The 16,384-nt window shown below is 35.2% G+C and overlaps 1 protein-coding gene across 2 annotated transcripts; it reads right to left on the bottom strand.

Annotated features, from left to right (window-relative positions):
* Window positions 1-918: 918 nt before the first annotated feature.
* On the bottom strand, window positions 919-15,923 carry LOC120629362 (protein PHTF1). Of its 2 annotated transcripts, none has more exons than XM_039898290.1 (15): window positions 15,739-15,923; window positions 15,124-15,236; window positions 14,225-14,370; window positions 12,575-12,783; window positions 11,982-12,121; window positions 11,383-11,529; window positions 10,167-10,842; window positions 9,978-10,014; window positions 8,859-8,975; window positions 7,216-7,394; window positions 6,521-6,660; window positions 5,369-5,597; window positions 4,614-4,709; window positions 3,141-3,383; window positions 919-2,412 (listed from the first exon to the last, which is right to left on the bottom strand). In XM_039898290.1, exons 2-15 carry the CDS (start codon window positions 15,141-15,143, stop codon window positions 2,263-2,265), a joined length of 2,529 nt encoding a protein of 842 aa, XP_039754224.1. In that variant the 5' UTR covers window positions 15,144-15,236; window positions 15,739-15,923; the 3' UTR covers window positions 919-2,262. The 2 variants fall into 2 exon arrangements, with proteins under 2 accessions (XP_039754224.1, XP_039754223.1); XM_039898289.1 differs by lacking the exon at window positions 9,978-10,014 and adding an exon at window positions 9,759-9,873.
* Window positions 15,924-16,384: the final 461 nt, after the last annotated feature.

Below are 16,384 nucleotides of genomic sequence, written 5' to 3'. Positions count from 1 at the left end.
ATCTTGCTAAAGTAACGGTCTGTAATAAATTGCTCTAATATTAAGAAAAATATTAAGAGAAATTAGGGATTTGGAACTTGAATATAAAAAAAATTGAACTGCAACTTTTTGAAAGTCAAAGAGTAAAGCACAACATCCAATTGTTGTTCAGGTACCTTATATTATTTTATAGTGCACAGACCTTCAAATGAGTTTGATTGCATTTTTTTATTCAATAGGTACATATTTACTAGGTACTCTAGTCAATCTTTCACTGTTAACACTACTTAATATGAAAAGAAATGGCAACAAATGTGACTGAAAAATAATTAAGAATATGGCAAGGCAAGATATAAGGATATAAGTTACAACTACGAAAGATCCAATTTCACTAATTCTTAAAAACTACTTTCGAAATGATGGTTCACGTTTGAAACCCTGTCAAAGATAGAAATATTATGACTAAACAGTAAAATCTACTGAGATCCCTATGGTCTACAATCCAAAGAAGCCTTATTCGTAGAGAAGTGCTTCAATACTAAAGATAATAAAACTTGCACTCTGTTTCTAGGAAGGCACACCTTACTTAATTTTAACTATAAAGAGTTAATATTAGAGGTACTTATTTAATTTATAAATACCTCTACAATTTTTCTACACAAATTTTTAATTATAATTCTATCGAAGCGGTAATAGCCCAGTCGGTAGGACTTCGACTTAACTTTCGGGGGGCCGAGTTCAAATCTCAGCGCGCACCTCTAAATGTTCTAAGTTATGTGCATTTTAAGCAGTTCAAATATCACTTGCTTCACCGGTGAAGGAAACATCGTGAGGAAACCTGCATGCCTGAGAGTTCTCCATAGTGTTCTCTAAGGTGAGTGGAGTCCACCATCTGCACGAGGCCAGCTTGGTGGATTACGGCCTTAACCTTTTCTCAGTCTAGGAGGAGACCCGTGCCCTGTAGTGGGCCGGAAATGGGTTGTTGATGATGATGATGATATTTCTACTGCATTTAAAAAATTCGAGATACGTTATTGTAATACGGTTCGCCGCAATATAACTCCGCAATTTTCATTGTTTACGTTCTATTGATCATTGTTATTATTTTTGGTAAACTCTCGTTGTATCTCTGCATTGTAGGAAACTGAATTCAAACAATAAAATGGCAACTTGCTAAAATTTATTTTCGTAAGTTGCCCAAAATTTTGCCTTAAAACTGTGATGTTGGAGTTAGATTTCTCTAGATCGAATAACTATAAGTGTTGTTTAGATTAAGGTGTAAATAATATTCAGATATAGCTATAACTAGCTCAGTTCAGGATTTAAATAATTGATGGTAGAAACTGCCCACAAATTTTGTAAGGAGCTGCTTCCGGCTATAGCCTCCTTAAACGAGATTCGTGGATACGCCCGCTTTGAAAACAATGGTGCCAATTAGGTTTTACACAAAGGACAACCGCAAAAATGGTACCAAATAATACTTTGCTACTTTGTTTTGTCTTTCTATGGGGCATTAAAATTATCAATAAAAATTTAAGAAAAAATATGCTCCACTAGGCCAAATTTCGTTGCTTTACACCCTATTCTTTTCAGTACCAACTGTATAGAAAATTGCGGTTATCCAAAGCTAAATCGCCCTATTTGAAAGTAGCGCTTTTCACTACGATTGCCTAGGAAAAGGATACGTGGAAATATTTTATAACCTGTCATTCGGTTTTATTAAATAATGGGATTGTATTGTGATGATTTATTTAGACACCAGAATTGGTACTAGTGTCCCATAAAATCACAACTCACAACGATAATTTTAGAGAAACGGAACAATTGACCTAATTGTTTTAAGTAGAAAAAAATTGCAGATTTTGTATTACCTATTTTTAATTTTACAACCTATTGTCTTTTGTGACTCTAACAAGCCAAATAAATACATACGAGTGTAAACCGCGTCATAAGTAGAAGGAGTTAAGTAAATGAATTGACTATATCTGTCTATTATATATAATCTGTTGAAGCTTGATTTCTTCGACTTTACTGTAAATCTAAAAAAATTTGCTACCAAATGATGGACTTTATCTAAAAATTTTACTAGAAATTATTGTAAGGAAAAGTTAAAGGCCACATGCGAACAAGAAAGGGTATAAGGTTTTTAGGGTAAAAGTTATACCATGAGTTAGGCAGCAGACGGAATAGATATTATGCAGCCCGCACATATCAACAGTCCCATCGTCAATCATTCTGAATATTATCATCACAACCAAGAATCCTTGGTTGATAGTCAGCCCACTATTTTATCTTGATTTTATGAAGTTTCAATTTAAAACCTAGCATTTCGGATAGCACTCCTGAAAGTGCCGATAGTATCACCACTTTAGTGATCGTGTAAAGGTAATGATTTGCGCATATCCCTGATATTTTGAACGGCGAATCCAATTCCTGGAACAAAATAATTAAACTTTATATAATAAGTACCGAGAGGTAAAAAAAGGCGAACTATCCAAAAATATAAACACTATCGACGGCAGAGGCATACCTATACAGGATAATTTTAATACCACTGCGGATTTTATTTTTGGTGGTTCGGTATCGGTAGTAGAACATATTTCCACTAAATTTTTCTTATTTTTTTTTTTACCATGTCCGAGCATAAAATAAGCAAATCATTGCTACTCTTAATAGGTATCTACCTAAAAAAATAATAACCCACTTCCATCTCAGGCTGCATCATCACTTACCACTACAGGTGAGATTGCAGTCTTGGTCTAACTTGTAGTGGATTAAAAAAAATACATAGTAATGTGTGGCATGCATAGGTTAGTATTGGGTTTTTCAATTGTTATTGTTTAAGTTATTCCGTTATTTGTTAGGACCAAGTGCGAGAACGTTGATCGCAAGTTAACAGCTGAGAGCTATTGTAGGGTGCCCATAATTATCTTTTCCGGGGACTAATCTTTTGTAACCGTTAATTTCTGTATCGTTAAGTAAAGCATAGAAAAAAAAATATATGTACATAAATTTGGTTTATGTATGACATATTAAAATATCTGTATTGAAAAAAAAAATATCCTGTATGTTATGAGAATATTATAGTAAGTGAACTTCTTACTACGGTACTAATTGAGAGTACCAGCGCGCAAATAATTAAAAAAAAGAAGACCACACACCTTGAGTAAGTCTGCAGCGAGTTTCAGCACGTTATTGGCAACAGTTAGTTGCTCCTTGCTCTCCGGTCGCTGTTCTATCGCCAGGTGCAGGTTTATCTGCTCAGTGAGTATAGCCGAGAGGCACCCGCGATACTTTCGATTCACGTTACTGCCCACTGTGATCAGACGCATCAGGTATATGCCGAGGCAACAACTCCACACCATTGCTTCAAGGAGCCAGCCACTTTCGAGTGTTACAGAGTCCTGAAATATAAGTAAATAATTCAAAAATTCTTTATTCATGTAGGCCTATCATAGGCACTTATGAAAATCATTTACTAACCAACGTGAATATTGGAAAACAGATCTTGTTATTTTAATTTGAAGAGATTGTGACATTTGGTCCATTGTATAGACATTGATTTGGTACGGAAAAGAAACTCTTCGTAATTCAGATGTCCGTCATTGCGATGAGCATTACATTACAATATATGTTGAACATCCATACTAAATATTGTAAATTAAGAAGTTTGTCTGTATGAAATGGAACAATATACAACGTGTAACAGAATTACGAAATGCTATTATTGAAGGGTGCATAAGTATATTTTATAAAAAAATTAAACTGTAAAAATATTAAATCAAAAGAAGCATACTTATTTTTCCATTTAAACTATTTCAAAACATTCTAAGTATTTATTTATTGCAACCCTGTTGAAAATAAAAGACCGGCACGCGCATAGTACTAATGCTTCGCAACGGGTGTCTATCAAAGTGACAGGAGTCACTTGATTTTAATTTTGCATGTGATGTTAGGGCTGTATCTGATCTGTTTCAGTAAAAACTATGGCAGTGGTTTGTTTACTCAAAAAGTATTAGTGTTTCGGTTTCACAGATTAGTCTCGGAGACAGTAAATAGCCGGTAAATTAATATTTCAATTTACATTTACACGTTGTATAGTTTGCTAATAATTGCTATCCTGGAATATACCCCAGTAAACGTTTCCATGGAATTAAAACAATAGCCTTCGTTACGAGTGCGACTTGCATACAGAAATACCTATTAGTACATCATTATTAATAAATTTACAGTTATAAGATTACTCATAAAATTATCCATATTATAACAGTCTGTTTCAATGATTAGTGAAAGTCACTTGTTTTACTTTATTTATGTTGTCGCTTTGCTTTTGTCACTCAGGTTTCAGCTAAAAGCTTTGTGTATTGTATGTTATAAAGAAGGGCATATGCTGATTTTAACACCCATACTGACTGGTGTTACATACAAACATAATGTTACCATATTAGGATAAGATGCACTTTTTGCAATACTAAACATCAATAAATGTATTTTCTTTCTTGTATTCTACGGACAGACACGAGCTGCTACTTTTTCCCATTTGTTGTTGAAAATCCACGACGGACCGGAAGAAATCGTCACATTCAGTAATCCTAAATTTCTTAGTCCTTTATCATGCTATATTAAATACTTACTCTGAGTAACTGAGCACTAACGCAGGCAAGCAAGGTCAGTGTAAGCATAAATGCAGCGGATACGATAACATCCACGGATCGTTGCGGACCTCGTCGCTAAAACAAAAAAAAAAAACTATTAATTACTCACTATAGGTATGTCATCATCGTTATTATCTCATTACCGTACCGTAGGGTTCAGGACGTAGTCCACCATTCGGGCAAAATGCAGTGTCGTAGACTTAAAAAGGCCTTCAAAAACAATTTGGATAATAACTAGGCATTCAGGTTTCCTCACGATGTTTTCGCGTTCTAGACAGTTAAACAGCACCTTTAAAATAAGTGATATTTAACTGTCTATAACGCACATGACTCATAAAAGGTATGTCCACCATTCGGGCAAAGTTCAGTGTCGTAGACCTAAAAAGGCCTTTTAAAACTATTGGATAACAACTAGGCATTTAGATTTCCTCACGATGTTTTTGCGTTTTAAACAGTTAAATAGCACCGTTAAAATAATTGCTATTTAACTGTCTAAAACGCACATGACTCATGAAAGTTATGTGCCGGGGAACTCGGTCCTCCCCCGAAAGAGAGACCGAAATCGTGTAATTATATCGGGCCGTTTTATGGTCAGAAAATAATTAAAATGTGAAATTTTAAAGATTCATGTTTGCAAGAAACATATTCTAGGTACATATAGGCAATCGTTCGCTATGAGCTTTCACATGCACAATTACATATCATGAACACATAAATAAAAGAGACAAACGTACCCTTAAATATGATCGTGTCGACAACCAGGTTTTGATATTTCTCACTGTATTCAATCTAAAATGTGGTAGTTCAGATTTCCGCGCCCGTCTCGCCGAGGTTAGGTGTGAAAACAGTTTTGCATACAGGAATCTTTGTTTGTAGGCACGCTCAGCCACCGCCAGTAGGAAGAAAACCAGACCGCTTAGCGCGAAACGAAGTATGCATGATAGAATGCTTGATATCACCTCCCTGTATAAAAATAATATTGTTGGGTCACAATGTCTAAAAATTGATATTTAATTAGACTATTAATTTCGCACACCTATAATTACAGACCGTTTTTAAAGTTGGAATAACGTATTTTAAGTCACAAAAAATAAGTAATTTTTCAATCGTCATTTTAAGGCATATACCTAATATTAGTCCTTACAAAAAAGTGTCACTTTACAAGACGATCTTCTCAAGTTAAACCTCGCCTTTTACATCATGATATATTTTGGTCCCAGCACGCACCTCTAACCTTTCTAAGTTATGGGCGTTTTTAGCAATTAAAATATCACTTGCTTCAACGGTGAAGGAAAACATCGTGAGGAAACCTGCATGCCTAAGAGTTCTCCATATTGCTCTCAAGGAAGTCTGAAGTCCACAAATCCGCACTGGGCCAGCTTCTTGGACTACGGTTTAACCCATTCTCATTGAGGAAAAAGACCCGTGTTCTGTAATCGACCGGTAATGGATGATGATGATATTTTGGTCGTATGGCTTAAGATGCTGAAAAATAAATATCTCGGGACGTACCAGAGGTAATAACGGGCAAGAGTTAGGCATCCGCGTGTAACCGCGGGCAACAGCTCATGTTAAGTTTAAATTTTCTTTTAAGTTTGTCTGGTTACTGAAGTAATTTATGTATATATTTAATTTATTATTTTTTTATTTAATAATAAATTAAAAATTGAATTTAATAAATAATTTATTTTTATGCCATTTTTAATGTTTTTTTAATATAAATATATATGTATATTTAAATAAAAATAAGCTAATAAAGCCATTGGGTTCATACCCCAAATATAAAGGATCTTCTTTTTAATAGGTACTAAAAAATTTCTAGAATATCTCGATCAAGTTTAATGTGGGATAGAGATTTTCTTGCGTTTTATAGTTGTACCACTTACCAGACGTTATCGCCGAATGCACCACTGAAAACACATAACACAGAGTGTTGTGTATAGTTCATTACGAGAGAGGGTATGTAGCCGATTAGAGATATTGTTTGCAGTTCTTCTTCGCTGCGATTGTCTTGTTCAATAGCAACCTGTAACCAAATTATTGGATGGTTTACTATAATGTTTTATTGCAACTTTCCAGAGCTGTACCAGGGTGCTTTTGTAACCGATATGTTTGCTGTTCATAGCAAAGCTAAGCTTAGGTATGGTGGACTCGAATGTGATCGAAATCTGAGCTAAACGTTTCTTTTGTGCACAAAAAAGGTAGCGTTAAATCTGATAAGCTTTTATATGCGTGCCTTTATAATGTATTGTTTTTTTATTAGTTCAAAAGAAAGTGGAATCGAAACCGTGTTTAGGATTCCTTATGAGGCAAGTTTAACGGAATCTACATATGTTAACATTGTGTTATGTCCCATACACACGTATTTATTGCGTATACCAAATTTAAAGCATGATGTTTTAAAATCTTGCTTACCAAACAGCCGTTAGGGTATATGAGTAGGTACAAGAGTGCGTTTTGACTACGATTCAGTTCTACTTTAGACCGGCTTACTGAAATAAGTTCACTAACATTTTAGTCGATTATTATTTATTAATAAAAAAGCACAGAAACCAAGCTGAATCTGTAACTATGTGTTTACCTGAACGAGTTTAATGGCGGGTGTAACAAGGGCCACGAGTGCAGCCATAACTATTCCGGCCCACATGCAACCCTCGGCGGCCATTGCTCTTTCAGCTCTCGCCACGACATACCAACTTATATCAACCGCCGATAGCTCCGCTCGGAGGGTAGATCCGCGTTCCCACATTGTGCACTTCACTGCACAAAGAAGACAATGGTACCAAATTCGACTGCAAAAATCCTAAACGTTCCTAATCATATTGTTAAGGTGTGTTTGAAACCTTACTTAATATTATTAATGCGAAAGTGTGTTTGTTTGTCATTGCTTCACGCCCTAACTAAGCAAGCAATAATCTTGATTTTTGGTATAGAGTTAGTTTAAGAACGGAGTTTAAAGAACGGAACGTAGTAACATAGGCTTTCATCCCAGTAAAACAAAGGATTCCTACGGGATTTGGAAAGATGGAGGATTAGGAACGCGGGTAACAGCTAGTTATCATTGTTGAAAACACACACGTCCCGTCCCGTCCAGTCAGTGCAGAAGTTGAAAGCTATATTCGAATCTCAGTGAATTGGAGTTTTCGTCATAGCCGAACGAGTTGTGAAGTTGAAGTGATAAATAATCCGCATATAGCTCGAATAACGGATTCCAGGAAATGATCCAGTTGCCGGAAATGCCAGAAATCGCATCGTTAGAAGGCAGACGGTTCCAAACGACGCAAAGGACACAGGCAACAAAAGCCCGTGGCATTTAGAAATTTCTATAAAAACCTTTAACAAGATATATCCTCGCTAATCCGTGGTTTATTTAAAAGTACAAAGTTTGTTTGTTTAAAAATGGTTTATTTAAAAGTGCAAAGTTTGTTTGTTGTTGTTGTTTGTTTAAAAATAGTAAGGCTGAATAATATTTATGTGCTTTGTGCACATAAATATTATTCTAATGGTTTTTAAAACTAAAAATAGGTTTGGACTAGAAAATTTTGAATACATACCGAGGGAGTTCTATAAATTTCTTTTTAGAATTTTATAAATTTTGAATATTAACATTAACTGTCTTCTCAAAATGAGCAACAACAATTGTTCTAGCCCACTCGTACATTTTGGAAAGTTTATACATCTACATTAACTCATAATTAGAATCACAAACGATTTATATACCTGTACGACCAAACCCAGGGCGTATTTGTATTTACAGCAATAACGCTGACATCGCACACTGCATTGTTACGGACACTCGCTAGTTTCGGGCGTTTACTTTAAACTATAAATTACCTATTACCATCTATAACGAACTATAAATTTAGTATCTCACTACTCTACTTACTGAACGGAAATCGCGGCGCGTCACGTACAAGAAGAAATATTGTTATTAAATGTATATGATATTCATTATATAGGACGGTAGATTGGCGCAGTTTGCAGCGACCCTGCTTTCTGAGTCCAAGGCCTTGGGTTCGATTCCCACAACTGTAAAATGTTTGTGTGATGAGCATGAATGTTTTTCAGTGTCTGGGTATTTATATGTATATAAAAATATTCATCAGTCATCTCAGTACCCATAACTCAAGTTACGCTTACTTTGGGGCTAAGTGGCGATGTGTGCGTAATCGTAGTATATAAATTATTTTATAAAATTAGTATATAAATTATTATTGTACACACCTGTGTCGCTTGATGGATCTAGGATTGCGAAGGGATCCCACGAACTGTCTCCCGTGTAATCAAATCCTACGTCCGAGTGTCCGGCTTCAGATTGAGATCCATAGCTACTTTCTTCACCTACATACATGAAAACAAATTGTTGAATCTATAATAATTAAGTTACATTAAAAAATGATTGTTAAAAAATATATAACAGTATAAAATAAAGTACTAATGTACGGCCAATTGATCCGCGGGCCGAATGTACACAAACAAATGACAGGTAGTGAACATTTAAGATTAGGTTAGGTTAAGTTACTTTAGTATTTTAGAGGTAAACAACATATGTACTTTCTTTCATATTTTTAAACAAGACTAAAATTAAAATTTATTTGGACGGCCGATTGGCGCAGTGGGCAGCGACCTTGCTCTCTGAGACCAAGGCCGTAGCTTCGATTCCCACAACTGGAAAATGTTTCTGTGATGAACATTAATGATTTTCAGTGTCTGGGTGTTTATCTGTATTTTATAAGTCGTCTTAGTCATAACACAAGCTACGCTTACTTTGGAGCTAGACGGCAATGTGTGTATGGTCGTAATTTTTTTTTTATATTAATAGCGGGCAAACGACCAAGTGGGTCACCTGATGGTAAGTGATCACCGCCGCCCATAAACATCTGCAGCACCAGAGGAGCCACCGATGCGTTGCCGGCTTTTAAGGAATTTGTTTGTCCGCCCCTTGAATAACCCTAGATTGAATTTTTGAGGAAACACTCAGACTGGTAGTATATTTATTTATTTATTTAAATTCCTGCAAAATGCCGAAAAGTTGTTTTCACCTTTGTTTGAAACGTTTGTTTACATTTAGTCCGCGGATAAATTAACCGCACTTTAGGTCGCATTATAAAATAATAATCTTACTGTTAGTGATTTGCCCAACCCAGTCTGACATGGTATGGTGCGAAGGCAATGCGATGGATGGCGCGGAAGCTGAGCATTCTCCCTCGGATGATGATGTCTGGTAATTGTCTAATTTCTAAACAAATTTGTCTAGTTAATAATAATGAAGTAACTTGAAGCTGATGTTTCACACACGTTCACAACACATGCAGCCAGAACTCTCTGTAACGCCATAACTACCTGTTTTATTGTGTCGTAAATTCCTTGCATCTATCACCTAGTGTTATAGAAATTCAAAGTTATTAAATGTTCGCTATAATAAGTGTTTAAGAGGGCATTATTGTAAATAAATAGACATTTTAAGGATTTTATCTGCATATATTTTTAATCGATTTATATATTATTTGAAATTTTAAATGTATATTTTACCTTTTGTTTTCCTTTCACGCTTCCAAAATCGTCATCGCTCGATTCATGTTGCATAGGTTTTTTGGTCCAAGATTTCCTAAATCTTACTCCTATACGTTTTCCTACATTAGGATTAGTTGTTGTTATAGCACTATCAGAGTCGGCATCTACTGTCTTTTCCTCTTCTTCTTTATTTTCTTTCGCAGAAGCACTCACATTTTCACATTGTACGCTTCTGACGTCATCATTATTATCATCTTTTAACATTGAGGGGAGTTTTGGACATGACTGTGCTTCAAGTGGTTTTTCTAGTTTCTCACGATTAGGTCGTTTATTTTGAAGATCTGTTTCTTTTTGGCGACAATCTCCATCGCTACCATTAGAGTTGTACCCATTGAGACTCTCGAAACCATCGTCTCCGTCAGCAAACATGGGGCGGTTTAAGTTTTGTCGCCCATTCAAAAATTCCAGGTATTTTTTAGTTAAAATATTAGGTTTGTAGCGAAATGAACTCGCCGGTGCCACGTCATCTGGTGGTGGTGTGAACGTAACTATGGGGGCGGTCGCATCAGGCTTTTTCCAAGACATATAATCTTCATCATCAGAATCCTTGGCTTTGGTTCTAAGTACAGATTCATCTTTGGTAATCGGTTCTGAATCAGGCTCCGCATCTTTCACCAGATCTTTTTTACGTTTTCTGAAAAATCGTAAAACGTAAAAGTTATTTGTTAAACAAGAGTATGCCAATATAATTATTGCGTACATACTCAGCCTTTTATTTTTGATCCACATATAAGTATGAACTTTGCAACGGTGACAAATTCCTAGTTCCTACTATTAACACGATAAATATATATAGCCATATAAATATAAGTAGGACTAATGTCATACTTCATACAATAGCATAAACAGTGAGCGTATGTGCGATTCTAAGTTTATAATGAGATGATGTACATATATTATTGCACAATTTGACCTTAAATCCGGTTTTGTATTTTTACTGCGCGCTTCAAAGATTATGAGATATTATTGATGATCATAACACATGGTAATTAATGTTATCCGAGTAACTTGAAGATATAATATTAATTAAACAGCTACCTTATAAATAGAAATGAATAAATAAGAAAATCGAAACTTATCTAATAAACAAATAATGAACGCAAAAGAAACCATTTTTTCTTTAAATGATATTACGATAAATGTTCAAATTATGAAATCGATTAGTATTAATTACCTAAGGCCCGTATCTGTGGAGTCGGTGCGCGGAAGTCGTCGTCTGAATTTGAAGGGTTTTGTGACAGGCGTTTTGCTTTGACTCGATGTTGCGCCGCTCTCAGCTGAGCCGCCACCGCTTCCACCATCGCAATCAGAACGCGCTTTTCTGTCATACCAATCGAACGATTTGCCACTAATTAAGTTGGCGAATAAAATCCTATCTTTAGGTGCGTTTTGACTTGGTTGAGCGGACATATCTAGGGCTTCTGCAGGCTAATCAGAATATTAGAAGATCACGTGATGCGATAGCGTTATCACGCCATCCTTCAATATATCCACTATAGTTGGTTTATTACCTACAACAGGCTTCGCTCACGCTTTCGTTTTAACCGCACCATTAAATAGGTTATAATAATGTTCCTAACCTAACCTAAGCTAGGTTGCGCCAAATCAGGATGGATCAGAAAATAAAGTGGTACCTATCAGGCGCGCATTGCAGAAACTGGGGGCTTGGTTCGTTTAGGCGTATACCTTTAAATAAATGTGACCTAGTTCATTATCAACGGCTTAATCTAAAATAAGTTGGTTTCAAATTTCAACACTGACATTATAGCCTACCTGAAATATCGCGGTAACTTTCGTCGATATTGCGATCTCGGTCGCACTCTTGCTAACTCCAGTTCCGTTGTGCTGACAATTTGCGAGTGAACTATACACAGCACGATCATCAAACCGAGTGGCACAATCCAGCAATGTGACTGAAAAACGATAATGTACTTAGACTGTTTTTAAGCTTGATTGGCGACGCTTCCCGGAACAGTAAACACTTTTTTGGAAAGCGTTAGTCACAACTCATCATGTCCTTTCTTAATACGTGCTAATATTAGAATGCAAATCTGCCTCTCACGATTCGCAAGTTTCATCAAGCTCATATTATGTCAGTCGATGTTATGATATTGATAAAACTTGGCATTCTGGATAGGAACATAGCCTTAATTTAAGTAAGAAAAGCGACAAAAAGCTGGAAAAACTAAATACATTTCTATTCTGAAGAAAATCGCGTCGCGCAGAGTTCATGGCTCCTATCAAATTTACTCCTTTGTTAAAGTAAGTATTTTATAAATCTTTAAGCATTTTAGGCAATTTCGATTGTAATTAATAATTATATCTTGTAATTATAAATCTAAGCTTAAGTATACTCAGTAACTTACATCAATGTCTATAGACGCAGGTGCCATAAAGTTTATAGATATGTTGATCACTTGTAGAAGCCACAAAGCCAGCAGGAATTTGGCACAGGCCGGTGAAGTTTGTTGCGCCCACCACTGGTATAACGCGGGTAGAAACAACAGGCGAATTAGTGCGAACCATACCACGCGTCGCATAGCCAAAGTTGGTTTTGCTTTGGGGAATGACGATCCTGTGAATGAAAAAATATTACTAACTATCTGTGACTAATAATTAATATGGACTGGATGGATTCTAAGGGAGCGTAGCAGAGGCAGCGGAGTCGATATTAGTCTATTCTTCTGAAACCGCGGAAAAAAGGCCAATATCGACTATTCTTTCTTTACGTATATAAGAAATCAAAAATTTCATTTTTTGCCTTTAAAGTACTCATGTTTTGTGTCGCATAAGAGGATCTCTCAAAGGAAAATACTGTCTGAGGGGAACACTGTATGCAAGGTGGTCTACCTTTGCAAAATAATAATTTATATAATTTGCATAATAAATAATAATAAATATACTACACAATACACACATCGTCATCTAGCCCCAAAGTAAGCTTAACTTGTGTTACGGGTAGTAAGATGACTGATGAATATATTTTTTTTATGAATAATATACATATAAACACCCAGATACTGAAAAACCTTAATTCACACAAACTTCGAGTTGTGGGAATCGAACCCATAGCCTTGGGCTCACAAAGCAGGGTCGCTACCAACTGCGCGAATCGGTCGTCAAATACTTCTTCTAGTAAGTAAGTAAATCTATATTTAGTATAATCTATTATTAAAAAAACGGTATTCAAACAAAGAAACTATCCAATCAGGCTAATGACAGCTGGTGTGGTAATTTTATCACATTCATGATTATCATCATTAACAACCCATTAGGGGCCAACTACAGAAAACGGTTCTCCTGCCAGAATGAGAAAGGTTTAGACCATAGTCCATCACACAGGCCAATTGCGGATTGGTTGACTTCACACACTTTTGGAGAACTCTAAGGTTCCTCTTGTTTTCCTTCAACGTTCGAACCTCTAACTTTTCTAAGTTATGCACTTTTTTATATGCAATTCAATAGCACTTGCTCTAACAATGAATTATAATCACATTATCTACTAATAATCTAATTCCTTCATCTGATCCGCTTAGCTCAGTGGAAATTACAGTATTAATTCTAATTCTATAACTAATCCTAATTTCTACATTATGTGCTTTTATAGAATGCTAATAATTGTTCTCATCCCAAAGTAAATTTGTAGCAAGTGGTAGTAACAGTGTAGTTCGGATATAAGTTTCTATCTGATATGGAACAACAGTGCAGTAAACATTTATTTTGAATTTGACTTGCGAGCAATCATTTTGATTTTTTTAGACATACATATTATTTATAATGATAAGTATATTTACAATTGTAATGATTTATTTAAGGGAATATATTTTTATTAATATAACCCTCCTTTATAAAGTCTTCCATTCTAATGTGTCGCAGACCTTAGTATAAACGCATCTTATGCCCATTATTGCACAAATGCACAGTATATTAATACCAGCTACTTTTTAGACGCAGTAGTTAGGTGCATCCCACAATTTATTACCTTAACAATTGAAATATCGGAATAGAAACCTTACCTCTGACTAAATCAACATCTATAAGATATGATCTTGCATGTGACGAAAAATCGACAATCCGACGGCGGTATGTGCCTCGCATCAATAACTGCTCCACCATAGTCTCCCATTCTTCTTTATCATAAGAGCTTATTTTCTTCTGGTACCTGCAAAAAAGTTAAAGCTCTATACCCGGTGGCTTTCTTGAGTAACAAATATCCAAATCTACTATTCTATATCTTCATAGTGAATTTGGATTAAACAACAAGACTTCTTTTTTAGAGATACAAAAAAAATTTAGAGGGGTCCATTTATTTTCAACAGTATTAAACAATTTAAATGTCTGTCCTTTGATATGTCACCACTGTTTTTCTCAGAGATGAGAGTTTAAACATGAGCATCATCAAATTTATAACCTTAACATATAAATGACGTGTTTTAAAACTTATCAAACTTAGAGTTTGTCTAGAGTTTTGTCTGGTAAATCATACAGATTTAATTGAATTTTTATTTTTAGACAATCTTTTCCATTTACGATGCATATCCTTAGAGGTAGCTAAATGGTCAGATAGTATAAAGGACAGATAATCAACATAAGTTTGTAACAATGGTGCCATCTGTTGCTTTCAAACAGTGTAATAAGCAGTATGCTCTTATTAGATTCATTATTACTCTGTTTGTTATTAGATTCATTATTATTCTACTGCTTGGCACAGGCATCTCATAAGCGAGAAACTTTTAGAGCATAGATTTATATGGATTCATTAGCATTAATTATATTCACATACTATTGCCAACCACCAACCAACCACTGGGCCAGATTGGTGGATTACAGCCCTGTAGTAGGCAGGTAATGGGTTGATATGATGATGATGATATGATATTATACATTAAACCTGAAATTCACAAAAGTTGCTTACCAAGCTGCTAAGTGCTTCATACTGAATATAATGTTAACAGATTTAGGGTTTCAGGATTCAAAAAATATTATACTCCTTTCACTACAGCTCCACAAGTATCTTAGTACATCCACCTAAAAGATAAAGAATTGAATGAAAGATTCAATATTTTATACAACCTACAGCTGCAGCACACTCTCTGGTGACCAAATGGACAAGTCAGAGAATCTGGTTGTAGGTGATACCAATATAAATCAAAATTTCTGCCTACCATAATAACAGATACTCCAACCAATACATCGCATATTTAAAATATGCATGCATTTATCAAAAGTAATTGCTTGCGGGTAAAAAGCAAGTGGGCGAAAAATTTTGTTCACCAGATTGAATAATTAAGAAGATTGATAAGCAAATGTTCGCAACGAACAAAGCCTGTTTGATTATTAAAAATGTCAACAATCGGCACCATAGCGAGAAAAGTGTTTAGAAACACGGAAATATAATAATATTGTTGCAGCCATAACGCAAAATGGTAAATAATTTATTCCCCGATGTTTGATTTGAGTTGATAAGGCTATTGTATGATATTATTGCCATTGTGCTGTTCTAAATCTGTAGAATAGATGCGCTACTTACCAATTTATAAAATATTTATAATTAGCATTTCTTGTCTTACTTAGTTACACAAATTTCAACATAAAAACATTGAGCATTTATATTTTAACGAGCCAAGACTGTGCTTGATGGATACTTATTGATAAGAGCAATAAAAATATTTTGAATAATTTCAAGAAGATTTGCAACAGTCCTCTTCATATTCACTCCCGCTGACACTGACAAGACAGTGTCAAATGACAGCTGATGTTTTTTTCTTAATTCATTACAGCCTCAGATGACAGCTGATGCTTGTGCTCTCTTTTGCTGGCTTTGTGTTCTAGCTTTTTTGAGCCATGCAAATGCATTAATATATAAGCACTAGAATGCCCAGACTAGATTTTACATACCTGTAGAAGATTCCTTTTCATAGAAATATTTAATAGTGTACGCATAGTACCGAGAAAGCGTGATCGAATATATTTTGTTTTGAAGTCATACATTATATTGTATTTGGTACTTTTAATCAATGATTTTCGAATAAAGCGGATAACTTTCAAACAAAGAACTCTTGTGCAGTTTGTGCGCCGCTTTCATTGTATATTATTATAATCGTATGTATCGGACTTATGGATATAGATTATTTCTAGAGTATACCTACTTTTGAAGTCCCGGATTTATAGGCTCT

This window comes from Pararge aegeria, chromosome 14 (genome assembly GCF_905163445.1).
Source record: "Pararge aegeria chromosome 14, ilParAegt1.1, whole genome shotgun sequence".
NCBI classification, from domain to species: Eukaryota; Metazoa; Arthropoda; class Insecta; order Lepidoptera; family Nymphalidae; genus Pararge; species Pararge aegeria.
The sequence above is the reverse complement of the archived record's forward strand: the minus strand, read 5'-3'. Positions and strand labels throughout refer to the sequence as shown.

Bases quoted from the DNA above. Each gene is read 5' to 3' on its own strand.
- LOC120629362 (XM_039898289.1), bottom strand. From the start codon at position 15,143: ATGAAGCACTTAGCAGCTTG. The intron at 5,598-6,520 runs GTAAGTGGTACA...ATTTTTATACAG, and splicing joins GCATTCGGCGATAACGTCTG to GGAGGTGATATCAAGCATTC. The intron at 2,413-3,140 runs GTGTGTGGTCTT...ATTTTGTTCCAG, and splicing joins TCGCTGCAGACTTACTCAAG to GAATTGGATTCGCCGTTCAA.